Source organism: Tursiops truncatus, chromosome 1, assembly GCF_011762595.2.
Source record: "Tursiops truncatus isolate mTurTru1 chromosome 1, mTurTru1.mat.Y, whole genome shotgun sequence".
NCBI classification, from domain to species: Eukaryota; Metazoa; Chordata; class Mammalia; order Artiodactyla; family Delphinidae; genus Tursiops; species Tursiops truncatus.
In genome coordinates this window covers 170,729,276-170,755,224 of record NC_047034.1, presented here as the reverse complement: position 1 = coordinate 170,755,224, position 25,949 = coordinate 170,729,276, and the positions used below count along the sequence as shown (strand labels likewise).

Genomic DNA, 25,949 nt, shown 5'->3' with positions numbered 1-25,949 from the left:
TGGCTTTCACCTCTCCTTTCTTTGGGCCTGGAGGAGTGGTGACTTTTGCCCCAGGAAGCCTGTCCTGGGAGGGCTCCTGTTAGGCTGCTGGACTGCACGTACTCAAACCTGGGTTAGTTTAAAGGGAGGCCGGGCAGAGGCATTGGAGCCGCGCAGACCTGGGTCCGGAGCTCGCTGCCCGCTCTCTAGCTGTGTGACCTCGGGCAAGTCCCTTTGCCTTTCTGAGCCTCAGTTTTCGGACTCAGTTCAATCCAACCCACATTTACTGAACCCCTGTTAACTGCCAGGTGTGGCGCTAGGCAGTTCCGGTGGAGCAGCAAGCGGACTCAGCCGCTGTCCCCCAGGAGCCTCGAGACTGAGTGCGGAGTCACGTGGGGACCGGGCTTTCCAGCCTGAAGCACATGCGAAACCCCACACCTGGCTCCCGGTTTTACTAGAAACTCAGAGATCATAGTGAGCCTTAGTTTGATTCCCAGCTAGCGAGAGCTGTAGTTGGGATTTCATGTCAATTACTGTCACTTCGATTTCACACTCGTTAGCTCCAGGAAAGCGCAGGACCTACTTCTGGAGGCACGGCCTTGATTTTCCACGCACGTTGGTGATGTGAGTTCGTGTCCCAGGTGGTGAGCTGAGGCTGCCGTGTTCCCACGTGTGCCCCAACCTTGGCAAGGAGGAAATGCAACCCAGATGATGTTCCAGGGTAGTCCACCGCCTGGCGTGTAGTGGGTACTCAAGAAGTGTTTGTTGAACCAATGAGAGGGACAGTGGCAGCCCAGAACACATCCTAGCGAGGGTGTGATTGACTCGGGGAAGGAGGGCCAGCTTATGGGTGTCCCGTGCAGGAGGGAGGAGGCTTGTCCTGAGAAACTTCACAGAATGAAATGAGGGCAGGTTTAGACTTTTCTAATGTGGGACGATGAGTCTTCTGCCAAAGGAGGAATTCAAACATGAGAATATGATGTGGGACAGTGACTCAGGCTTGGGTAGAGGTGAGGCGTTTATGGAATAGCCACTCTGTGGCTGGCATAGGGCTGGGCTCAGTGAGCTCCATCAGGGCAGGGAGGCTTTTTCTTTTTTTGTTCACTGATGTATCCCAGGCACCTAGAACAGTACTTGGCTCACAGGGGTGCTTAATAAACGTGAATTGATTGACTGAATGCATGAATGAGTATATTACTTAATTGGGTCTCAGGGGTGTTATTACACCCAGTGTGCAGATGAGTAAACTGAGGCTTATGGAGGTCAAGTCACATGTTTGCTGGGTTGTGGGGTCAGGATTTGGAGTCAGGGCTGCCTGATTGCAAAGCCTGTGCTCTGACCCACCCATCTGTTGGGATCCTCAAGAAGGAATTCTTGCCCTGGCTGACAGGTTGGATTTCAGCCTCTCAGAGATCCCTCTCTTCTGAGAGTGGCTGATTGTGGGAAAATACAACATGCTTGACTCCGAACTAATGGCAAGGCCAGTGCTGCGAATCACAGTGGATCACCCAGCCTGCTCTGATCAGCAGGCGCCCTTTCAAAGAGAGGGGTTAGGAGGGGATCGATGCTGCCCGCCCTAAGGGGGTCCCGCCAGGCTTGGCCTGACGTTGTGGTCCCCCTCAGCCACAGCAGAGGGGAGGGCGCTGGCTCAGGCGGTGGCTGGCACACTGCCGGCACAGTGGGACCTGAATCTCAGGCCGACCCTGCCCAGGTGCCTGCTCCGGGGGAGTGGCTGGATTGGTGAGGGTGAATCCCTGGCGTTCACGGGAACCTGTGCCTACCCTCAGCCCCCAGGTGGTTCTGGACAAGGATGCCCAGCGAGACTTGACATGTTTGCATTCAGCTGCTCCAGGAGGGGGCCACTTATTGAGGCTCTGCTGGGGACATCGTAGCTAGAACACTTGCCCAGGGCCACCGGGCCGGAGCACTTTGTCTGCTGGTCCCCCACGTTCTCCTGATGTGCTCCTGCTTAGGGTCCCTGTCCCACCAGCTCCCCATGGCCCCGTCTGCTCACCTGAGCGTTTTCCCAGGCAGCAGAGCAGCCCAGCGGACTGGTGGCCGGCTAGTGGCTGAGGTGCGGAGGTGTGAATACCGTAGGGGTTCAAGGCACAGCCCTGCAGCTAGATGGCCTGGGATCCAATCCCAGTTCCCCCTTGTATTGACCGTGTGACCTTGAGCAATTTTCTTACCCTCTCTGTGCCTCTGTTTCCTAATCTGTAAAATGGGGGTGATAATAGTTCCTCTCTGAAAAGGTTGTTGTAAAGATTAAAGTAACTATAGGAGTAAAGGACTTGGAATTGCTCCGGGCCCTTAGTTCGCGGTTAATACCTGTGACGTGCTGTGATGCCGATTTTGGCATTCACTCCTTGGTGGCAACTGGAGGAGCGAGTGTCTGCCTTTTTTCTGTGCCCCATGTCTGGGCCCTGGATTCCACCCACTCAGTGCCACTTTTGTGGATGAGTACCTGGGCCGGGTTGCTGGGGAGAGACGAGCCAGGGCAGCGCAGGGGCCCCTGACTCCCACTGGAAACCCCCTTTCTACCATCCTCCCTCCCTCTCTCCTGCTCCCATGTCCCAGGCCTTGCAGAGATGAACTATTCATGCTTTTGTTTACTGTTTCAAGGAGCAGTAACTGACATCCTCCCACCCCAGGTTCAGGGCCACTCCCGGGAGTTCCCCTAGACCTCCAGGTCTCCCCCGCAGAAGCACCGCCTGCTCTTGACTGTTGGAGCCCATTCAGTTCACCTTCCCCTGCTGGACCATGAGCTCCGAGCTCGGGGCGGTGGGGGGCGGAGGCGGTCAGAGGGGAGTGGGGCATCGGCCCTGGCCCAGGAGAGCTCAGGTCTGGTTGTTTATTTGTGAACTCAGAGATGGCGGCTAGGTGCCAGGAACAGGTGCTGGGTGCTGAGGAGGGAGAGGCGTGAGGCGTGGTCCTGCTTTGAAGAGGCTGCAGCCTGCCCTCTCTCCCTCCCTCCTGCCGTCCCTCCCCACTTCCTGTATTCCAGATGCCACGCCAGGTGGTGGAGGCACACGGAAAAGTAGGTCATGGTCACTGCCCCCAGTCTCTGCCCCGAGATCCACAAAAACAAGTAACCAGAGCATAATTCAGTTTCTTTAGAGACTTGGAACCTGGCATTTTCTGCCATGGAAACCGGTGGTGATGACTTTGGTCTCTGTGTCCCTGTGACTAATAACAGTAACACTACCCCACATTAACAGGCCAGTGTCTGCTCCAGATCCCCAGAGGACTTGACCAGATGCCCCGAGACCAGGAGTTTTCGACCTCAGCACTGTCGACACTTGGGCTGGATAGTTCTCTGCTGTGGAGGCCGGGCTCTGCGCTGTAGGGCATGCAGAGCATCCCTGGCCTCTACCCCTTACATGCCACTAGCTTCCCCCTGCCTCCCCGTTGTGACAACCCAAACGTCTCCAGACATCGCCAAATGTCCCTGGGTGGCAAAGCCGCTCCCGTTGAGAACCACTGCCTTAGATGGATCAGTGAAACTGTAATTGCATACATCAAGATAGAATGGAAAATTTGAAATCCAGTACTGCCACCCTCCAAAAAAAACAAAAGAGGAAAAAAGCGCCCACAACATCCTGTATTCCTTGGGTTTGGCATAAAATGCGAACATCCGTTGGGAGGTGGGAGAGCCCTTGGAGGCCTGAGCAGTTGTGTGCCTTGGCCCAGGCCAACCGGAGGCAGAGCCTCTGGCAAAAGAACAGGGCCATCGCCAGGCCTTGTGTCCCCTTGCTCTGTGTGGTTACAATGTAGGGCAGGTCATCCAACAGCCATAGGGTGTACATACGACCATCATCAGTTCTGGGCGAGTTGAGTCGGAACGTTCGACTGGCTGCCTCAATCTCAGTTAAGCCCTGGTATTCCCCCCACCCCATAGTGCCTGTCCTGGTTTGTACAGATGTATGGACTTGTGTCATTGTTTAGCATCTGCATCCCTGGGGGGTTGTGGATTTCAAGGGGGCAGGATCCAAACCCCCAGAACCTTGCATGGTACCTGGCATCCAGTAGTGCTCAATCAATTTTTGTGGAATGATTAAGAGATATTGTTGGGTGGATCCAGAAAAGTAGGTCGGCTTTCCCGCCCTCCCCTCGAACGCTGTTAGGTTCCCAGGAGGAGGGAGTGGGACCTGGAGACCTCAGTTCTAACATACATGGCACATATGTGGAAGACGTGACCTTCCTCACTCGCTTCCTGGTTTGCATCCTAATGGGAAAGGAGGTGGTGTCTCCGTCCTCTGACCAAGACCCTGGCCACAGGACAGACCCCGGATGAACCTGGCAAAGGCTCAGCCTTGGCAGGAAACGCACAGGTTTCCTGTGCGTTTGTCCCCCTGCTGTGTCCCCCTGCTGTGTCCCCCTGCTGTGCGCGTGTGTCCCCCTGCTGCCATCTAGCATTTTGGAGCACCTGTTGGCTGCAAGCAGGGAGGAGAGCACCAGATCCTGCCTTCCCAGGCCTGTCTCTTTCCACAGGTCACTTGAGGATGCTTCTGATGCAGTGTCAAGTGACAGCCGTGGGCAGGCGGGGTGGGGGTGGGGGGTCACTGTAAGTTTGCTGCCTGGAGGCGGGGTTGCTGTCCCTGACTTTAGCAGAATACATCTGAGTTCATTTGAAGCATCCCGACATTTGCAACTCTCCCCAGGGCTGATTCTCCAGCCAGGGTGCTTTACATAAGGGGTACATCTGCAGCCAGCTGCGAGGCCCAGCCTCCCCTTGACCACGTGAATTCAGGCACTTGGAATGTCTCCCTGGCACGACGCACTGAGCTTTGGTCATCACTGTGTTTCACACCAACTAAGGGAACTCAGCATCACTGTCATTTTTGGGGTCCTCTCCTTTCCTGATGTGACCTTCTTGCCTGGAATCTTGACTTTAAAAGGAGCAGGAGGTGTGTGGAGGCTTTGGGGAGCTGAGTGTTGGCTTCAGGGCCAGGCCAAGCTGGTGGCTGTCCCAGAGCACATCAGTGGGCACCCCTGGCCCTCAGTGGGGGACACTGCATGGTCAGAAGCTGCAGGAGGGCTTTCACTGACCCAGAAAGACTCTGGAGGCCAGTGATGGGGAGGGCCCTGGGACTGCTCAGCTCCACCTGGGACACCACCCCTTCTTGTAGGCCAGGGCTGCTGTCCAGTTAGAAGGAGGTGGTCATTCATTCATTTAACAAACGTTTATCGAGCACCTCCTGTGTTCCAGGCTCTCAGCGAGGTATTTTATGTGAATTATCCTCATTTAATCCTTATAACAACTCTCTGCAGTGGGGATTTTTAGAGTTTTCCTACAGAAGAGGGAACCAGGGATCAGAACAGTGAAATAATGTCTTTGTGTCACGGTGAGGAAATGGAGAGCCAGAACCCAACCAGGTTTGATTGCAGACTCACTCTCCTAAAAATCATACCTGGGGCATGATGGTGGCAGAAAGGGGCGCCCAAGGGATACCCTGCAGGACCAGAGACTGCCTCAGGATGGGGGCACCCTGAGTGCAACAGGTCCCCCATTTTCCACCGGGCAGCAGGATGCAGGCAGCGGTGGGCTCACAGCCCATAGGACCCAGTGTGGTTTCTGTGAGAAGGGAGGGTAGGGATTCTCTGTAGGACCAGGCTGTGGGTGCCAGTCCCTCAAGAGTCCAAGTACAGGGCTGGTGTCGAGAGCATCAGTTAAGCTTTTGCCAAAACTGATGATGAAAGAGGACCGGTGTTTGGGACCTGTTTCCCGTGGGGGCCATAGTCCAGGATTTGACTCCATCCCAGGACAGCAGGATTCAGGGCAAATTTATTTCATGGTTGAAACCCCGCCTCCCCCCAACACCTCCAGCCCAGTCTCCTCTGGTCCCTTCCCAGAGCCCCAGGCAGCATCTTGTCAGAGGTGTGGTATTCATTGCAAGGGAGTAGGTTGGATCCATTGGTCTGTTGAGGGAGAGGCACCCTGCTACAGCGAAAAGACGTGGCCAGACCTCTCCACCTGCAGCTTAATCATGGATCTGCCTCTGATGAGCTTCTTGAACATGGACAGATCTCTCTATCTCTCTGAGCCTCAGTTTCCTCCTCTGTAACATGGGGCTGATCCTCTCCACTCGTGTGTGCTCCGCCCCTTTGGGGGCTGGTGGGAGGACAGGGGTTTCCGTCTCTCCCTGGCAGGTGCGGCAGACAGGGAGCTGCTGGAATGACACTCACATCTTCCCTGGGGGAGGGCCACACATTGCGAAGGGGGTGGCTTGAAGCTTAAGTGCTGGCCTTTGGGGCTGAGGCCTCCGCGTCCCCTGGGGCTCCTTGCGGGGCTTGTGTTTCGGGAGACCTCAGGTGCTGTCCAGCCAGCTTGCCCTGCCTTGCTTGGGTGGGCTGAGCTATTTTTAGCTCCGAGTTTTGCAAAGGTTATTTCTTCCTGCCTGGAGCTCTCTGTGGGACAAAGTGGACCGCCCCCTCTCAGAGGGAGGCAGAGCTTGGGCCAGAAGAAGAGACTGGAGCCAGGCTGGACCCTTGTGGGCTTTGACAGGGAGGCTTCCTCTGCTCTCGGTGGCCTGCCAGCCGGGGGCTCCCGTGATCCTTCCCGGGAAAGGCGGGTGTATGCCAGGGTCCCTCACCTGCCTGCCAGAGCGGCCGAGGGCGGCAGCCACCGGGGCTTCGGCGTCCTGTCTGCTCTCCCGACCACATGCTTCTGACTCACCAGAGCAAGAATGCGGTCTTTTTGGGAGCGAGTCCTTCCTCGTACCCGCCCCACCCCTCTCCTGATCACACCCCGGCACGGGCCCCAGGCCTCTTCCCAGACTGGTTTTGGGGGAACCGCCTCTTGCGCAGCTTGGCACTGACTCTGTTTGTGCAGCTCTCCTGGGAGGAGCTGTCCTGGCGGAGGCTGGTTTCGGGCAGGAGGAGGCACGGCCCCAAGAGCGGGTGCCCCACAGGCCTCGGCCGCCTTCTCCCCTCCTCTGATGGTGGTGGCGCAGCTGGTGTGGACCAGCATCCCTTCCTTCATTCAGCAAGTGTGTGTTGAGGTCTGGTGTGTGCCGGGCACCATTCCAGGGCTGTGATGGAGCGATGAGCATAAACGCTAATGTCCACATTCTGGTAGGAGGAAACTGATGTAAACAGCTAAAATGTATAGATTCCTGGAGGTGTTAAATGCTATGAAGGCGGGGAGGGCAGAGTCAGAGGAAAGAGTGTGGTGGGGATATGTACGTGCGATTTTAAAGCGGGTGGTTGGAGGGGGCCTCTCTGACACAGTGACCTTTGAGCAGAGCCCTGAAGGAGGTGAGGGAGTCATCCATGTGTATATCTGGGGGAAGAGTGTTCCAGGCAGAGGAGACAGCAAATGCGAAGGCTGCCCTGTGGTAGGGTGTTTGAGGGGCTGCACGGTGGTCATTGTGACTAGGGTAGAAAAGCTGTGGGGAGAGAGGTAGGCTTTGAAGTCAGGGAGTTGGTGGAGGGACCACATCGTGTAGGGCCTTGTTGGCCAAGGTGAGGACCCTGGTTTCCACTCCGAATGAGGTAGGAAGGCATTTGAGGCTTTGAGCAGAAGAGTAACTTGGCTGCTGTGTTGAGAACGAAGTGTGTGGGGTGGGGGGTAGGGGGGTGAAAGCGGGAAGCAGAACACCAATCAAGGGGCTATTTTAATGGTCCCGGGAAGGGATGGTGGTGGTGTGGATCAGGGGGGTAGCAGGGGAGGCGGTGCGAAGTGGTCAGATTCTAGACATGTTTGGAGGGTAGAGCCAACGAGGTTTGCTGATGGGTGGCATGTAGGTGTGAGAGAGAGTGGGGAGCCAGGGCTGAGCCTGAGGTGTTTAGCCTGAGCTCCTGGCAGGCTGGAGCTGCCGTCAGGCGAGATGGGACGCCTGGGAGGACTGAGGGTGGCGATCAAGATGTTAAGTTCAATATGCCCTGTAGACCAGTGAGTGGACGTGCCGAGCAGGCATACTTCTGGGCAGAGGTCTGGAGTTCCAGGGAAGGTCAGGCTGCTGGTGTCACCGTAGAGATGGTCTTAAAAACCATGAAATGGGTGAGGTTGCCTGGGGAGGCGCAGATCAAGATGAGGTTGGAGTCCTGAGCCTGGGAGCAGCCCAGCATTTGGAGGTCCTTTGCCTGGGCCATTTCTGCAGCCCGGACCGTCCATCCTTCCCCCACATCCAGCTCCGTGAAATCGCCTGGAGTCAGACCCCTCCATTTCCTGGTCCCACTTCATGCTTCCTGGGTGACCTTGGGCAGGTTGCTTCCCCAGTCTGAACCCCAGCTTCCCTGTCCATGGAAAGGAGGGAACAAAGCCCCCTCTTGGGTTTGGCTCTGCCATGAAAATGCTCCACTGCTGGTGTGAGTGTTCTAGAGCCGCCCTGGCGCTAAATTGCCCGGGCTTTGGATGGGGAAACTGAGGCACGGAAAGGTGAAGGGGTGGTGCAGATTCCACGCTGTCCTCTTCCAGCTTCCAAGCGTGTGTGCTGTGGAGCCCCATCGAATGGGCCACCCAGGATGTGGCCTAGAATTTGGGACCCTCGGATTGGCAGTTTTTCACCTGGCCCTTCAGCCTGGGGCCTTCCGCCTGGACTGGACCTCTGGGGACAAAGGGGTTAATGTGCCTGGGGGCTGGGAGGCGGAGGAGGAGGGGGAGGGTCTGGGGGCTGTTCTGGTGGCAGCAGCTTCTCCAGGCTGGCTTTGGTTTCCTAGCAACAGCCCCCAGGGGTCCCTTCTGCCCAGAGGCCTCCTCCAGGGTTGGTGTGGGAGGGGGCCTGCCCCCAAGCTGTCCTGCCTGGGGATCATTGACCAGGGGCACGCCTAGGGAGAGGGGACACTTACCCCGGGCAGTTACAGAGCCTCCATTGTCTGAGGCTTCAGCCACTGGCCAGCCTCACCCCTGCCCATGGCAGGAAGCCCATTGAGTGGCTTGGCGCCTGGTGTGCAGGGAGAGGAGCTGGCCCTGTGTCCCTCTGGCATGTGGAGGCTCCCACTACGGGCTGTGGAGGGTCTGGGAAGATGCTCTCCCCACTTACCCGTGCCCTCAGCCACCTGGCACCTGGTCCGTGCTGGGATCCCGTGGCTGGGATCCCAGCCCGAAGGTCCCGCCCTGGCTCTCCCAGGTCACGACCGAGGGACCCTGCTCAGCCACTGTGTGGCCTTGGGAACATCCTCAGTCTCTCAGCCTCCTTTCCCTCATCTGTTGTGGGAATTAAATTAGACAGACACTGTAAAATGTTCAGCAGGGGTTCTGGTGCACGGCAGTGCTGGGAGACGGCAGTGCTGGGAGACGGCACCTGTTATTGTTTCTAAGACGATCATTTTGTGATCTCAAGGATGATGAGGGTCACAAAGGTCAGGGCTGGTATTCTGGTGGACCGTCGGCCTGGACTCAGTTGAGCAATCTGCAGAATGGGGCAACACTGTCCTCCAGGAGCGGCAGGGACTCCAGGAAGGGAACTAACATTTGGTAAGGGCCTGCCGGCATTTTCAGATGTCACTCCACTTGCATCTGCATCTGACAGATGACGACAGGAAGCACAGAGAGGGTGAGTAACTTCCTGAGGTCCGGCCGCTGGAGGGCAAGCGCACATTCAGCGTCTGAAGCTGGTCTCTCTGACCCCAGGCTGAGTGCTTTCCAGGGCTCTGAGTCCTGGACACGTGTCCTCCTTGCTGTACCTCCACCTGTGTTCTCTTGGCTAAGGCACCTTGTCTCTCCAGAGCCCCTGCGAACTAGCCCCCTCCACAGTCTGCAGCAGGGGGGCTGCTTGCGATGAGGGACTCCCAGGGCAGAGGTGCCCCCGCCATACAGCTTGCAGACCTTGCTCTTGCTCCTGGCCCCAGGCTTTCTGGGTAGGGCAGAGGACACCTGGGCTGAGGTCCCCATCTGGGCTTGTGCCCCTCCTCCACTGGTCAGGAAGCCCCACACCTGCAGCCACCCCAGGTTCAGGGATACGCCAGCCTCATGGTCTCCTCAGTGAGTGGATCCTAAGCAGATGAAAGTTCTCAGGCTCCGGGCTTAGTTCAGTGCAGCTCAGCTGTTGTCTAGCGTGTGGGTTGGTGCTCTGGGCACTGAGACGAAAAGAAGAGGCCAGTCTAGGGAGGGAGACCGTTCTAATGGGGACTGTAGGTATCCCAGAATCACCTGTGCTCTTTGAATATAGACTTTCTCAGGCTGCACCCACAGGCTACCAATTCAGAATTGTGGGCCTGGGACACAGGTTTCTTTCTTTCTTTTTTTTTTTTTTTTAACATCTTTATTGGAGTATAATTGCTTTACATTGTTGTGTTAGTTGCTGCTGTATAACAAAAGAAGATGGAACGCTTCACGAATTTGCGTGTCATCCTTGTGCAGAGGCCATGCTAATCTTCTTTGTATCTTTCCAATTTTAGTATATGTGCTGCTGGAGCGAGCACAGACTCAGGTATTTTTTAAACCAGGCTTGGGAACCACTGCATGAGATGGGTCTGGGGAGGCCTCACAGAGGAGAAGGGTCTGGGTTTTGAAGGTTGAGTAGGAGTTTGCTCTTTGGTTCTGAGAGAGAATTCTCCCTGGAGGGAACAAACAACCTGAGCAAAGACCCAGAGATATAGAACAGGTCGGCAAAGCGATGGGCCTGAAGCCCTTCATGAGGACTGGAACAGTCAGGCCGGGCATGGGAACCGCCCAGACCAGAGAGGTCGGTGGGGAGGGTGGTGCAGCAGGTCAGGGAGGGCCTTGCTGAGGACCTGCATTCCTAAGGCGAAGGTGATGAGGAAGAGTCTGAGGCTGTGTGCTTTGGAACCCTTGCTGTGGCGGCAGAGGTGGGTGTGTGTTGGTCAAGCTCACATCTGACGGGCTGAAACCTGGAGAGGCCTCCCGGAGGCTGTGGTTGCAGGAGGAGCTCTGGTCCACACCCCTGGTCTTACCTCCCGTCCCGCACTTTTTTCCTGGCTTCCAGGAGACAGACAGGGTGCCTCTGAGGCCAGAGTTGGAGGTGGGGGCCTGGGCCAGATCCTGGTCCCTGTTCCCCTCCGTGCAGAACAGGTTGGCATCTACCTTTTCTCTGGCAAGGCTGCCCGACTCGGTTATGCCAGCATCTCCCTCTGGGACTGCCTGCCTGCCTGCCTACCTGGGCCCCTGCCCACCCTCCCCTCCCCTCTCCTCTCCTCCCCGCAGAGTCCCGCCTTCCCCGTCCTCAAACTTCTGGCCTGGTTTGTGCAGCCTCCCTGATTTTGAGGAGCCTTCCTGGTGTATTTCTCCAGGCCTCATTCAGGGGGAGCTGATGGGGACATTCACTTGAGTGGGAGGTGGGAGATGGTCCGGGATGGGGTGAATCTCAGGGACTAGTGAGGAGGGACAGGTGCGTGCAGGCTGGAGGAGGGTTTCCTGCCTGGCCTCTGGGCTAGATGGACCTTGAGCTCTAGAGGAAGGAGGAGCTGATAAGGGTCTGATTAAATTAGAGCCTGGAAGACACCTGCTGTGGTGAGCAGGGCTGTCCAGGGTGGAGGGAAATGCTAATCTGGCCGCTCTTGGGTGGTCCCGGTCACTGAACTTGACGCGCTTGGGGGGCACACTCGGAGCTGGGCTTGCTCCTCTGCTTCTCGCTTTATCTGAACGTGCTCGAGAAGTACAGCCTGCTGCTGGTTGTTCTGTGTAGGCTCACGGGCAAGAGCACCATTTGGTGGTCTGCCTGCCTAGCCAGTCTTGACAGTCGTGTTTAAAGAGATGACCCCCCAGAGAAGAAAGTCTCCATAACCCTACCACCTACGTGGAGCACTGAGAATATCACCGTGCTAACAGTGGCCACTGTAGGCTGAGAGCTACCCCACCACACACCATGGTCCCGTTTCATGAGCACAGGACCTCTGTGAGGCGGGTGCTGGGGAGAAGGGGGTGAATTGTAACAGCTGGAAGTGGCAGAGCTGGGATTCAAACTCAGATCTAGCAACAGATCCCACCCTTTCAACACCATCTTGCAGCTACTGTCTGGTCCGGCCTGTGATGTTTTGCCTTAGTCCTCTTTTTAAAAATGAGAATGCTTCTTTTCATCTTCCCTCCTTATAATACTCACTGTAGAAGATCTGGAAAATTCAGAAAAATGGAAAGAGGGTCAAAAGAAAATCTTCTGGAGCCCTGCCACCCAGGCAAACACTGTTCATATACCTTAGCGAGTTTCCTTCTGTCCTTTTCCTCTCTGCACTTTAGAAACAGTTGGAATCCCTGAGTGTAGATAATTCTGTACATAATCCTGCTGGGCCACTCTTGGTTTTCAGTCGACGCTCCTTCCCCAGCCAGACTGCCTCTTTTGCCAGAGACCGCTGTGGCAGGAAGGTTCTGGATCGCTTTTAAGAGTGAGGTTCATTTCAGGGGCATCACAACACATTTCTTCCAGCTCAGCCTCCGACCTTGAAGCTTGCAGACCATGCATAGCTCAAGGAAGACTTAAAAAAAAAATAAAAAAAGGAAATAGCTGAGCAACCCCAGATGTTTGCTCACGTTCACACCTATATGCCCCGGCTCCTGGCTGTGGCAGCCTGTGGCATCCTCCGGGCGGGCGCTGTCATGCCCACTTTACAGAGATGGAGGCGGAAGCTCTGAGAGGCCAAGGTGGGGCCTGGGGTCACACCGAGAGGAGGAGGCAGAGCCCAGCCCACAGATGGACTTGGCTGCCCCCAGACCCTCACGGCTTGGAAGCCCTTGGGGTTCCCCTTTGAGCCTCCTCCAGGGTATCTCCTGGGATGCAGAACCCAGACGCATGGTCCCACTTGCTGTTTCCCATTCTGGTGGTGACACGTCGAGGACGGGCATCTTGGCACTGACTGAGCCTGCTGGGGCTTTGTGGTTGACCTCAGGGACGCTGCTGGGGGTCCCATGGCCCAGGTAGCAGGAACCCCATTTTACAGATGAGGACACCAAGGCTCAGCTCACCTGCCAGTGGAGATGAGACTCCAGCCTGGATCCCTGACTCCCAAGGTAGAGCTTTGGTCATCACAGTCTGTGCCCTGGGCGGTAATGACAGCCAGAGACTACCGTGTCCCAGGGACCCCTCCAAGGGTGTTGTATGTATTTACTTTTAATTTTCTTAAGAACCCCATGAAATAGGTACTTCTTAGAAGTATTTTTTTAAAAAGTTTATTTATTTTAATTTATTTATTTTTGGCTGCATTGGGTCTTTGTTGCTGTGCTCAGGCTCTCTCTAGTTGCGGCGAGCGGGGGCTACTCTTCATTGCGGTACGCGGGCTTCTCATTGCGGATGGCTTCTCTTTGTTACGGAGCACGGGCTCTAGGCGTGCGGGCTTCAGTAGTTGTGACACGGGGGCTCAGTAGTTGTGGCTTGCAGGCTCTAGAGTGCAGGCTCAGTAGTTGTGGTGCATGGGCTTAGTTGCTCAGCGGCATGTGGGATCTTCCCAGACCAGGGCTCGAACCAGTGTTCCCTGCATTGGAAGGCAGATTCTCAACCACTGCGCCACCAGGGAAGCCCCAGTAGGTACTTTTTAATCCCCATTTTGCAGATGAATAAACTGAGGCACAGAGACGGGGGTTAAGTAACTCATCCAAGGTATTATGGCTACTGGGTAGTGGGCCCAGGTGGTATCAGGTAGCCTTGAATTCTTTTCTAATTATTGTGCCGTGAAGGTCTCTAGCAGGGAGTTGCGCTGCTCTGAGCCATGCCTATTCCCTCACTCACATCCTTCTGAGCCTTGGGGCACGTGTGTGCAAAATGGTGGCCACAGGCCTGTGGGTGTGCACGGGGCTTGCTGGCCGGGGCCCTTGCCTGGGGACCTCACTGCCCCCGATTAGTCTGCAGCAAACGCCTCCCAGATGCCAGCCCTGAAGTCCAGGGAGGCCATGTGATTAAGGGGTTGAGACTAGGGTTTGGGGTCAATACCCCTGGATTGAATCCTAGTGTTGTCACTTTGTTCACTTGCCTCTGTGACCTTGGGCAAATCCTTACCTCTCTGAGCCTTGGTTTCCTCATCTGTTAATGAAATAATGCAGATAAATCTCTGGGCTCCTTATATGTTGATGTCTCTGTTCCTTTCTGGGAAAAGCCTTGGGCTTGGAGGGGAGGGCAGGAATCACCCCTGAAAATGAGGAAAAAGGAGAGGACATTGGACTTTCTGACCTAGAGGGAAGGATCCTGGGCTTCTGCTTGATCAGAAAAAAATATATATATATATTTCTCCCCACAGGATGTTTATTAATTACAAAGGAAAATAGTAACTTTACAGTGGAGAAACCTCAGGGAGACATCACTTTAACTAAGTGATCAAAGTTACCATGACTAGTACAGGCGTACCTGGGAGATACTTTGAGTTGGGTTCCAGACCACTGCAATAAAGTGAATACTGCAGTAAAGCGAGTCACGCTTTATTTTTCCCAGTGCATATAAAAGTTATGTTTACACTATACCTTAGTCTATTAAGTGTGCAATGGCATTATGTCTAAAACACAATGTACACACCTTAAAGAAAATATTTAAGGAGCAGTTTGCACATGAACCTGGGCTGGGTGCCTTCCTTTTTCTTCCTGCAAAATGGATATGTCTCCCTGCTCCTTCTTCAGTGGTTCTGAATGAGCCCACAGGGCGGACGGACCTGCAGGGAGACTGCTATGCAGCTGTTGTTTGACTTTTCAACTTGCGAAGGGATTTGCAGACATTTTAGTTTGCTTTTCCCAACCTTTGCTGAGAGTTTTCAGTGTGGGTAAAAGACACAGTCACACACTTAGTGGAGAGCAATTTGCATTCAGTCAGAATGAAAAGTGCAATTCTCTGACCCAGCAGATCCCGCCTAGGAGTGTGACTGACAGGTTCATGCACCAATGCGCTCAAGGCCAAGTGTATGGAGGAAGGCTTTACAACACCAACGCCTGGAAACAACCTCAGTGTCCCTTGATAGGGTTTATGTCAGTTATGGTATATCCCATCTGCCCCAAAATACTACGCAGCCATTAAAAAAGTGAGACTGATTTCTGTGTACTGTTCTGAATTGATCACGGAGATTCTTAAGCAAAAAACGTGGTTGCTAAGTGAAGTAAGTCAGACAGAGAAGACAGATATGTGACATCACTTATATGTGGAATCTAAAAAGACTGATACAAATGAACTTATTTACCAAACAGATAGAAAACAAATTTATGATTACCAAAGGGGAAGGGAGTGGTGGAGGGATAAATTAGCAATTTGGGATTAACACGCTACTATGTATAAAATAGATAAACCAGGACCTACTGTATAGTACAGTGAACTGTAGTCAATCTCTTGTCATAAACTATAATGGAAAAGAATCTGAAAAGGAATATATATAAACACACGTGCCCGTGTATAACTGAATCACTTTGCTCTACGCCTGAAACATTGTAAATAAAGTATTCTTCCATTAAAAAAATTTTTTAAAAACGTGGTTGCACCACAGGGTGTGCAGTGTGCTTCCTCCTGTCTAAAACAAGGCATATATACGGATAAACAAGCTAGTGCATACATGGCATAGTTCTGGAAAGATTCATAAGAAACCAGTAATAGTGGTCAGTCCTGGGGGATTTGAGAGACTGACTTTTCATTGCACATCTTTTGTATTGTTTTGGACTTGGAGAGACAGTAGAGCATGGTGGTTACATAATGAGCACACACTGGGGCCCATGGCCTGGGTTCACCCCCTGGCTCTGCTGCCTACTAGCTGTGTGATCTTGGGCTACTTACTTAACCACCCTGGGCCTCATTTTCTCATAATTTGGATTTTCATATTTGTAAAGTGCTCAGAATAATGTCGGAGATATAGTAGGCACTGCCTAGATGTTTGCTGTTATTAATTGATTGCCCTTCACATGCATCCTATTTTTACGTAGGAAACCGGCTAACACAAATAGAGGCTTTAAGGATTGGAAAGGAAAATAGCCTCGCAGCCAGTTTGCGTCAGGCGCTGATTAGAAAGGAGGGCTTGGGGCTTTCCCTCCAGGGTCGATCCCCTCCTCCCCAGGAAGTCTAGAAGGACTGCCTCTAGCTCAGAATCGGGGGTGTGAACCGGGAGTGGGGAGAACTCTTTCCGTCACTGCTTTGCAGGAGGCATCGGGCAAGCTTGGCTCCAGGGCCCGGGAAGCCCGGTGGAGGCACTGGCTTCTTGGTTGCGGGATCCTCCACTGCGAGGCCTGGAGAAACTGCCCCCAGCTCCCAGCATTTGGGATTCCGCCCCGAACTCGAGCAACCTGTCTCCATGAGGCGCTTTATTTCCCTCACACCCACGTGCTAAGTGGCCAACCTCGTGGGTGCAGCACAGGGAGAGACAGAGAGAGAGTGAATGGCCTTCCGTGGGACCACTGGGGCGGGAGCTGGGGAGAGCGGCGGCTGGACCCAAGGGCGCCCGTGGAGGAGAAAGTGTCCGGCCACGTCCATGACAGTTCAGGTGTGATCCAGCTTCTGCGACACGGGGGCTGAGTGTGGTCCTGGCTTCTGAGGCTGGAGTTTCACCTGTCAGCCAGTGGGGACCCACCTGTCAGCCTAGCTGGACCCAGCAGGCTCCCGAGGTTCCTTGGTATTGGGCAGAGGAACGTCCGTGGAGGCAGCGGCCTTCTGGGAAGATGGCTTAGGGTTCAGCCGCTGCTGGTTTTTCTGCAGGTTAATGATTTATGAAGGTGAGGGCTGGGCCCTTGCTGGCGCTGTCCTGTGCTCCCGAAGCGGCTGGGGAACAGGGTGAGAGCCGGCAGGCTGGCGTGCACAGGTCACGAGTCAGTGAGCCTTCTCTGCCGCTGGAACTTCAGCCTTGAACGCCCTCTGATCAGATTTCTGGCCTTCTGTTTGCAGGCGAGTGCTGGGACGGTGCCGGTGAGCTGCACCCTGTCTGATGGCTTCCTCCCATCCTCCACAGGCTGCCATAGGTATGGTACTCCAGGTGCCTGCTTCTCTCGCCTCTGAACGGGCCGTGGGGCCTGCCCCAGGGCCACTAGCTTTGGAGTAGGCTGACCTCGGGTGTGAATCTGGCCCTACTGGCGGTTAGCTGTGTGCCCTTGGGCCAGTGGCTTCACCCCTCTGCCTCAGGTTCCTTGCCTACAACATGGAAATAAAGATTTCCTCCTCATAGAGCGGGCTCCAGGTAAGGGCTGACTCCTTACCTTTCTCCCTGAGGTCCCCTGGAGAGACGAGCAGAGCCCCTCTGGGGACTGAGGTGTCCTTGAGGGCAAAGCTTATGAATTGAGTGGGGAGTTGGGGCTCAGGGGAAGGGCGGGGCCATCCATCTCCATCTGCTCAGGAGCCGAGGAGGCCGGGTCACCTAGCAGTGGTGGGGCTGCTAAAGTTAAAAAAAAAAAAAGCAGCAAAATGCATACTTAGACTAAAAAATATTGTTTTTTTAATCTGAAATTCAATTTGATGTCCTGTATTTTTATCCGGCAACCCTAACGGTGTTGGACACTGCTGGTAGAATCGGGACCCCATCCTGGAGGAGCTGGAGGCAAGGCCATTTCTCCCATTGGGCCCAGCTTCCTGGCCTCTTGTTCTTTTTGGGGGGTGGCAGTTAGCAGAATGGTAACAAGCCAGGGCTTTTTCTCCAGTCCAGCCCTGCCACTGCCACTGTGAGCTCAGCTGAGTGACTTGGTGTCTCTCTGGCTCCGTTTCACCACCCACAAACATGGGGATAATAACGATACCCTCTGCTGTGACGTTTCGAGGTTTAAATGCAGGTGGGACCCTGGCGTGTGGTAATCAATGGCTCAGTGCACGGCAGCTGCTATCACTGGGGTGTTGGCAGGACGGGCCGCCTGTGCTGTGCTCTGAGCCCCCGGGCAGAGCCCAGGGAGGACTCTCTCCCCCACCCCACCCCACCCCGAGCCTCCGTGTTCTTTTCTGAAGGGTGGGGGACCAGCACGGTAGTCACACCTTCTCCATAGCGTGGGTGGCTTCCTGGGTCCCGGCCTTCTGGATTCGCTGGGGACTCGCTGGGGTGGGCTCTCCCGAGGACGGGGCATGTCCATGAACATCACAGGCGTGTGTGGTCACCTCCAGCCCTGGCAACTGTCTGGATGGGTGGGAAGGGCTCAGTTCAGCTCTCAATTATCCAGGGATGGGCCTCCTGATTTTTCCTTCTGATAAGGAGCTGTGCCTAATTGCCTGGGTCTCAGGATCCGGAACAGAATCTTGGGAACAAGGTCATTTTCTGATTCATGGCCGTGGCCTTGGGTCCCAGGATGTCCACACCCCTCGCCGCTGTCCCAGGCACCCTGAACCCTTTCTCCTACACACCAAGGGGCCAGACATGCAAACTGAGAGCGAAAGTATCTTATGATGAAATCAATTCAGTTCCATTCAGCAAACATTTGATGAAAGTTTACTGTTCTGGGTGTATCTGACATTGCGGGCTGGTTTCATCTGGTTGAACTAGTCTCTTTGCCACTTTCTGACTCTTTGAGAGCTTCCCATGGTCTTCACGAAAAATTCAAATCCCCCCAGCACCTCGCAGCCGTGTTCTCACCCCCCATCATCCTTGCTCACGTCTTCACCTCCACTGGGCCACTTGCTGTTCTCTGCTCTGGCCTCAGCCTGGAATAGCCCCCGACCTGTAACCTGAGCCTGTCAGACCGCTGCTCCCCCTTTAAGGCTCTGCACAGGGGCAGCCTTGTGCCAAAGCCGCGCCCCACATAAGCCCCCTCCTCTCTTTAGCACCGGCTCAGTCTCTGGGCTTTTCCATTGTTCTCTGGCTGTATCTGCCTGCCTCACCCTGTAGTGAGCTCCTTGACACTGAGGGGCCACGTCTGTCTCCGCTTGAACCTCCCGGCCCAGGGGCTCTCGGGGACAGTTCACTGGATGCGGGCATGACTGTGTTGATTGCTGGGCTAACTGAAGCTATTTGAACTCTTAAAGGGAGAAGGTGCAGAAATAACCTAAGTCCCTGGACACAGCCTGGGGGCCGGGTCACCTGGGGCTGGGCCTGGCCTGTGAATGGGGAGGGGCTCTCCATCTCACCCAGGGTCAGGGCCTGGGCTATGACTCAAGGCAATAATAATAGTAATAACGATAATGATCATGATGTTGCAATGACAGTGATGGTAAGTAGAATCGTCATTGTAAGAACAGCTGACATTTAGCGAGCCCATACCTCGCACTGGGTGCTTTAATGTCTGTCAATTCATTCCATCCTCCCAACAACCCTGTAAGGCAGTTACTATCATTGTCCTCATTTGACAGATCAGAAAACTGCAGCTTGGTGGGGTAGGGGGAAGGGCGGTGAAATAACTTGACACTCACACAGCCAGTATAAGGGAGAGCTGGAGTCTGAACCCAGATGGTCTGACTGTGAAACCGTAGTGACTACAATGATACAGGCCACGTGCAAAGGGAACCCTCCCCCCACTGTATGCCCAGCAGATTCAAGAGGGCAGGACCGTGGGCACTGAAGCCCCTTTGGTCAGGATAGGTCTGAATCTGGTGGTCCAGAAATAGTGGGCAGGGACTTTGAGGTCATTTATTCCAGTATTTTTTAAACTTTTAAAACTGCAACCCATAGACCTGATAATAGGGGTGTGTGTGTGTGTGTGTGTGTGTGTGTGTGTGTGTGTGTGTGTGTATTCAGCAAATAATTATGTGCCTACCATATGTCGGGCACATTACCAGATGCTGGGAATATGACAGTGAAACAGACAAGAACGCCTGCCCTCAGGAAGCTTACATTCTAGCAGAGGAGACAGACAGTAAAATAAATGAAACGTACTGTGTGTCACATGCTGATAAGGGCCACAGAGAAAAAGAAAGCAGGCATGGCCAATCGGGAGCCCCCGGGTGTCACTGGGGGCAGCTTTGGTCCTGGCAGCCTCGTTGGAAGCTGACGTATGGTAAAGACCTGAAGGAGGTGAGAGCAGGAGAAGACGCCTGGGGGAAAGAACATTCTGGACCCCAGGACTGAAAGTGCAAATGTCCTGAGGCAGGAGCAGAGCTGGCGCTTTCACGGTACAGCAAGGAGACCGGTGTGGCTGGAGTGGAATGAGCAAGGGGAGAACAGTAGAAGATGCTGTACACGCACATTTTACATGTGTGTGTACACATACATATCCAAAACGCAAGTGTGGAAGGCAATATCAAAAGTAATACCAAAAAAAAAAAAAAAAAAGTAATACCAAATGTGACTGGGGAGGGCCTGTCAGCTCTGCGTTTCTGCTGCAGTCAAGCAGCTGAGGAAGGGTCTTCTTGAATTTGATACACTTGCACCTAAAATGTTCTGCTCTGGAAACCCCAGGTCACTGTGGGTGGGGTGGGGGGGGTTTGGATTTTTCTGGTCAATGAGACTGCTAGAATCAGATATGTCCATCTGTCCATCCACTGGCCCGTCTAGCTGTCTCTCTGCTCCATCCACCTCCCCACCCATTTACTTATCGATCCATCTGTGGACGGTCCTGTCCTCAAGGATCTCGGGCAGGGAGGGGACAGAAATGACAGCAGGTGTCCCTGTGTAACACTCACATCCCAGGCACTATGCCAAGAGCAGTTCTCCACCAGGGGCAGTTTTGTCCCCCAGGGGACATTTGGCAATGTCTGCAGACATTTTTGGTTGTCATAGCTGGAGGGTAGAGGGCAGGAATGCTGCTACACATGCTATAGAGCCCCCCAGCACAAAGACCATGCAGCCCCGATAGGAGGCTGAGAAACCCTGACCCACATCTCACGTCACATTCACATTAGCCTTATGAGGTAGGTGCTGTCTCATTCTCCAGTTTACAGGGAAGAAACCAAGGTTCAGTGAGGTGAATGGGACACAGACAGAACGGGGTGGGCCCCAAGCTCATGCTCTAAAATGTGTGACATGAGCTGTGACAGGCCTGCTCCGGGCAGCCCAGGGAGGAGCGATCAGCTTCAAACCAGCCCACATTGTCCCTTGGTTTGGGAGTGGGTTTGCACGAGGTAGGGAGATGGGCTAAATGGACGCTTGAGGTTCTGTTTAGGCTCAGATTCTAGAAAAGAAGTCTTCTAAGGCAGAAGACTGGGGGATCTCAGCTTGCTGAAAAGGGCCAAAGGTGAGGGCTTGTTACGCTGTTTAGGATAGAGGATCCATTTCTTCACTTGTTGAATGAAACAAGTGAAGTTCTTGTTCAAGTTTTCTGAGTTCTGCCCGTCGACTGAAAAAAAATGCACAACCTAAGAGGAGAGAATTATGTTTATGTTTTACTTGACGGACTTACTGAGGACTTAAGCCCGGGAGGCAGCCTCTCAGATAGCTCTGAGGGACTGCTCCTAAGAGGTGAGCGGGGAGCCAGGATATATAGGAGTTTTTGCAACAAAGATCAGGTAGTGAGAACATCAGAAGATTACTGTTAACTAAAGAAAACCAGGCATCTCAAGTTAATGAATTTAGCACTCTTCTGTATACGGGAAGTGCAAGAGGCTGGGCTCTTTGAAATCATTCCTTTGATACGCGCTGCGCTTTAGCTATCTGGGGCCAGCATCCTGTTCTTTCGGTCCTGAATCCCCTCAGGGTGCACCGCTGGGGTGGCTGCAGTGGCTGATGCCTCGATGGCTGCAACATCCTTTGTTTACTGATGTGGCTGGCGACATACCCCAGGCCAGGACCTGCCCCCTTAAAGGGGCAAAATAAATTATTACACATTTTACAGGAACAGATGAAGAAAACAAGAGGCTAAGACAGAGAAGGGATGCGGGCAGGGGTCCTCCCAGGGGAGAGAAGCAGGGAGTAAGGCCGGGTTGGCCTTCATGCTGGGAGCCCTGCCCCAGCCAGTCTGTGCCCTGGTACCCAAAAGCTGGCTGCCTTCAGGCTCCCCTCCCCCGTGCATACCAAATAAAGCGCAGGGTGCCGAGCTCATTCGCATATATGCAAAATGCAAAGACGTATGACACATGGAAATACACACGAAGGTGTGTGCCCAGACGCACGTGGGCAGATGCATTCATAAACCCCCCTTGCTTACAAAATAGGAAAGTAGAAAACAAGACAACCAGAGACTTCCATTCGAGTCCAGATGCACACACGCCTTGGAAGCTTGCTCCCTGCCCTCCCTCTACTGCCCATCTGCTTAGAGCCCCAAGCCACCCACGGGAACCTCGGGGCACAGGAGGGCCACCTGACCTGGGCATGGGTTTAATCTAGTCTCTGGGAACTGCCCGCGTGCTCTCTCTCGGACCCCCAGCTGCTCCCCACTTCCAGCCCTCTCTCTGGACCAAACCCTGAGACCCCGCAGCAGGCTAACTCCTCCTCCCTTCCAGGAGATCCGCTGCTTCCTGGAGGCCCAGGCCCCTCCCCCGAGGCAGAGGACGACCCTGGCGAGGCCTTTGAGTTTGATGACAGTGACGATGATGACGAGGACACCAGTGCTGGCCTGGGCGTCCCAGGCGCTGCTCCAGAGAAGGAGGCGGAAGACGCCCCACTGATCCCCTTGGACTCCGCCCCCGTCGCTGGTAAGGTGCTCTGCAAGCCCAGGGTCTTCCCATTTCCGGGCCTCCGGGGCTACCGGGAGCTCAGGGCTGCATGGAGGATGCCTTGTGGCTCCTCCACTGTCCCCAGAAAGCAGGAAGGGAAGACAGACCACTGGGAAGAAGCTGCATTCCATCGCTCCCGTTGGGAATTGGAGATTCCTAGCATTCCTGCAGCATCTGGTGTACTTTGGCACGTCCTAAGTGGCAGTGGTTGGCCGTCAATGGCAGTGGTTGGCTGTCAGTTGTGCTTCAGTGACAGTTACTTCCCAGAGCTTGTGTCTCTGAAGCTCCCCTCTCCCCGCAGCTTCTCCCAGGGAATCACAGCCGCCAGAGCAGCAGCCTCCCGGAGCCCTGGGGGCAGGAAGGCCCTGATAAGGCCGGCGTTAAATGGCAGCTTCTGTCATCGGGAGGGACTGGGGACTGGACCGGCAGGAACTTCCTGCAGGCTTGGGGACAAGGGGCTCCTCGAGGGGCTGCGGGTGAGGGCAGGCCCAGAGCAGGCAGCGTTACTGGTTCTGGTCGGAGCTGGGATGTGGGCCATGGGGCTGGGGGTGGGGACAGGCAGGTAGGACTGGTAGGGGAGCGTAATGGTAGTGTGGGGCTGGGGGAGGGCAGGCAGGGACGCAGCAGGCACCGGGCTGGCGGCCCCGTCTCTGGGGCCCCCGGGGAAGCTGGGAAAGGGGGCGGGGATGCGCTGAGTCCCTCGGGCCAGCCGCTGGCCTGACGGGCTCTGCCTCTGCTCTCCTCCTGCAGACCCAGACCTAGCGGCTGCACCACCCCAGACACAGTAAGTGAACCGCGTTCTTTTGCTCTGGCAGCTGGAAAACGAGGAGAGACCGGGCAGGAGGTGTGGGAAGGGGTGGAGCTGCGGCTGTGAGGGCTCAGGGCAGGTCTTTGGCTAAGGAGAAACGCATTTCAGGATCCCTGGGCTGGAGGGAAGAGGTCAGTCCCTAAAACGTGTTACTTTTTCCTTTATTTTTCCCACAAGCATGTGAAGTAGAAAGCAGGCCTGGCTCCACATCCTGGCTTTGTCCCTTGCCAGCTGTGTGGCTAGAAGGAGTCACATAAACTCTCCAAAGTCAGTCTGTTCACATGCAAAATGAAAACAATGAAGTAGCCACCCACTCCATTGGGCTGTGGCTGGGAATTAAACAGCTCTCTGGTGCTCCGCGCGGTGCCACCCTCTGTAATTGTCTTTGCCATCGCCATTTGTTTTGCCAGTATCGTTCCTGCTCCCTTTCCTGTGACTGTTGCTGGGGACTCTGCCCTTCTCCACCTGGGAGTCTGTCTGAGTCAGGGCAGCCTAAAGGCTAACACCCCTGGGTGTTGGGGTGATTGCCAGCATCGTACTCTGGGTCCAGCACTGGTATTGGGTCCTTGTGTAAGTCCCAGTCCCCCAGGCCTTGGTTTTCTCATCTGTAAAATGGGCCACTGCTTCCTCCATAGAAGAATGAAGAACTGCTGGGTAAGACACCTAGAGACACCGCGGGCACCTAATCAAGGCAGTTTTACCACCACTCCCCCTGTGGTCTTCAGCAAGTTGGACGGCGCATTCGGGAGTCGGGGGCTGTGAAAGCTGAGGCCTCTTGGAGCTTTGCTCACTGGTGCTCCCTGTTCGGCTTTCAGGACCTGGGTGTTTAGGGAGTCCTAAGGGAAGCCTCAGTGGTGGATCTAGGCCCTGGAGTTGATGGCCGGGGCCCCTGGGGTCCTGAGTTTAAATCCTGGCTGCCCTAGTCTGGGGAGGGGTGTCTGAGCCTCCCTTTGTTTTTCTAGAGTGAGCTGAATGGGGGGGGGGGCTAATTCTCAGGTAGGTGTCACCCAGCTGGAGGTCTCAGAGATGCAGGTTGTGGCCCTGGGTCCGGGAGCCAGGGCAGTTTTGGATTCAAATTCAAGCCTAGGAGTCCTTGTTTGTGCTCATTTGCTTGTTGGAGTGGGTGGATCCTGGGAGGGTTTCTGCTGGGCTTGCCACTGTGTAATTACCACCAGAGGAGGGGCCAGGTTCTCTCCTCCCTGGTTAGGGACCTGAAATGAATCAGCGATTCTGCACCTGGGCTGGGAAGTCCTGACATTGCTGTGATCTCCCAGGGGTTACATCCCTCCAGGCTGGGCCAGGAATAAAGCCACCCAGAAACTCAGTCTGAACAGGGAAGCAGACTCATCCAGGTGGGGCAGAGGGTGCCCAGGGAACAGGGACACTGACCGGAGGGGGGCTAGGCTGAGCAAGGGAGCATAAATTCACCGGGGGAGAGAGAGGAGGGCTCCACACGAGGAAGCCACTGAGCAGGGACGGGGGCAAGGGCTTGGGAAACGGTGTGGGCAGCCAGCCAGCACACCCCTTCCAGGAGTCTGGCACTTGCTTTTCTCGGGCCATCCTTCTGGAGACCCTGGTTCCCTGACCTCAGAGTCAGGAGCATAGCTGTCTGGCCTGGCCCTGCCGCCTTCTCTCTGTGTGTCCTGGAGATCCTGGTGACTGCGGCCAGACGCTGTGTCTGGCTGGCGCTGGTGCCCTGTGGAGGCCTCGTTGCAGTGGCCCCCAGAGCTGGTGCTATACTGCGTCAGAATCACTCAGTGTGGGCCACGCGTTTCTGGGAGAGGGGCCCGGCCTCTGCCTTTAACCCACCACCCGCCATTCCGTAGCATGCCCACCTATCCTATACCTGCCCAGCTCCCTTGAACACCATCTCCTGGAGGTTCAAATCCTCACTCAGCCCTTCACTAGCTGGGTGGTTTTGGGCTCTGTGAAGCTCTCTGAGCCTCAGTTTCTGCATCTGTAAGATGGACGTGTTCTCTGCCACTAAGCATCGCGAGGAATAAGTGAGGCTGGTTGCTTCTGCTCCTGCCTCCTGACCAGTTTGGATGTTTCCAGTGCGATGGGGCCGAAGGGGCGGAGACTGTGTGCCCAGTGCCTCTGACTCCTGGGCTGGGCCTGGGTTGCCAACAGGTGTGAATAAACATCACTTTTGAGAGCCCTTGATGGGGCATTCGTGGGCTGTGAGTCCCCTGCAGAATATTGATTGCAGCAGGAGTCCCGAGAGACTTCCTTTCTCCCCCCCTTAATTTTACAGATGGAGAGACTGAGGGGTGGGGCTTGCCCACAGTCCCCCAGTGAGATGCTGGAGGCCTCCTGACTCCTTGTCCCTCAAGTGTCTCTGTGCTGCTCCCAGCTTTGTTCCCTCCCTTCCAGGTCTCCGTTTACTTAAGTTCCACCTCCTTCCCCGGATGGTGAATTTCCACTCTGGAGTCCTCTGGGAGAAGAGTCAATCCAGATCGCTTTCCTTCTCCTTGGTATCCAAGACAAAGGGAAAAAAAAATATCTTGATTTTCTTTCTTTCTTTTGCTTTTTTAAAAAAAATTTTCCCAAAGGTAGTCACTAAGCAGACATTGCTTTGAATAAGCAAATCTCCAAGCGGAGGGCATTTCATCTCTTCTCACTGCATTTCTTTCACGGTCCCTCTGCCTGAAGGCTTGGAAATGGCCTTGGGCTTTGCCTCGCTGCCTACCTGGCCTCGAGAAAAGCAAGGGCTGCCTGACTCGAGGCTCCTGACAGCACAGTTAGAACCACTGCCCAGATCCGGGCAGCCTCAAAGTGACCTCACTCCCTCCCCAGCTCTCATCCACAGCTGGGGAGGG

At 54.8% G+C, this 25,949-nt stretch overlaps 1 protein-coding gene and 1 non-coding gene across 9 annotated transcripts in view; one reads left to right on the top strand and one right to left on the bottom strand.

Annotated features, from left to right (window-relative positions):
- The window catches only part of ARHGEF10L (Rho guanine nucleotide exchange factor 10 like), a 161,747-nt gene that overhangs the window by 34,558 nt on the left and 101,240 nt on the right, over positions 1–25,949 (top strand). For 5 of the 8 annotated variants that reach the window (XM_073795244.1, XM_033842426.2, XM_033842433.2 and 2 more), the window contains 3 exons: positions 16,710–16,783; positions 22,110–22,301; positions 23,073–23,106. In XM_073795244.1, coding sequence (XP_073651345.1) covers positions 16,750–16,783; positions 22,110–22,301; positions 23,073–23,106 — 260 coding nt within the window. In that variant the 5' untranslated portion in view covers positions 16,710–16,749. Of the gene's footprint in view, positions 1–6,824; positions 7,054–10,320; positions 10,353–16,709; positions 16,784–22,109; positions 22,302–23,072; positions 23,107–25,949 lie in introns of those variants that run through there. The other 3 variants (XM_033842464.2, XM_033842423.2, XM_033842438.2) reach the window with 3 other exon arrangements.
- On the bottom strand, positions 10,238–10,344 carry LOC117309675 (U6 spliceosomal RNA). Its single transcript, XR_004523984.1, has one exon. It is a non-coding gene; the product is annotated as a U6 spliceosomal RNA (small nuclear RNA).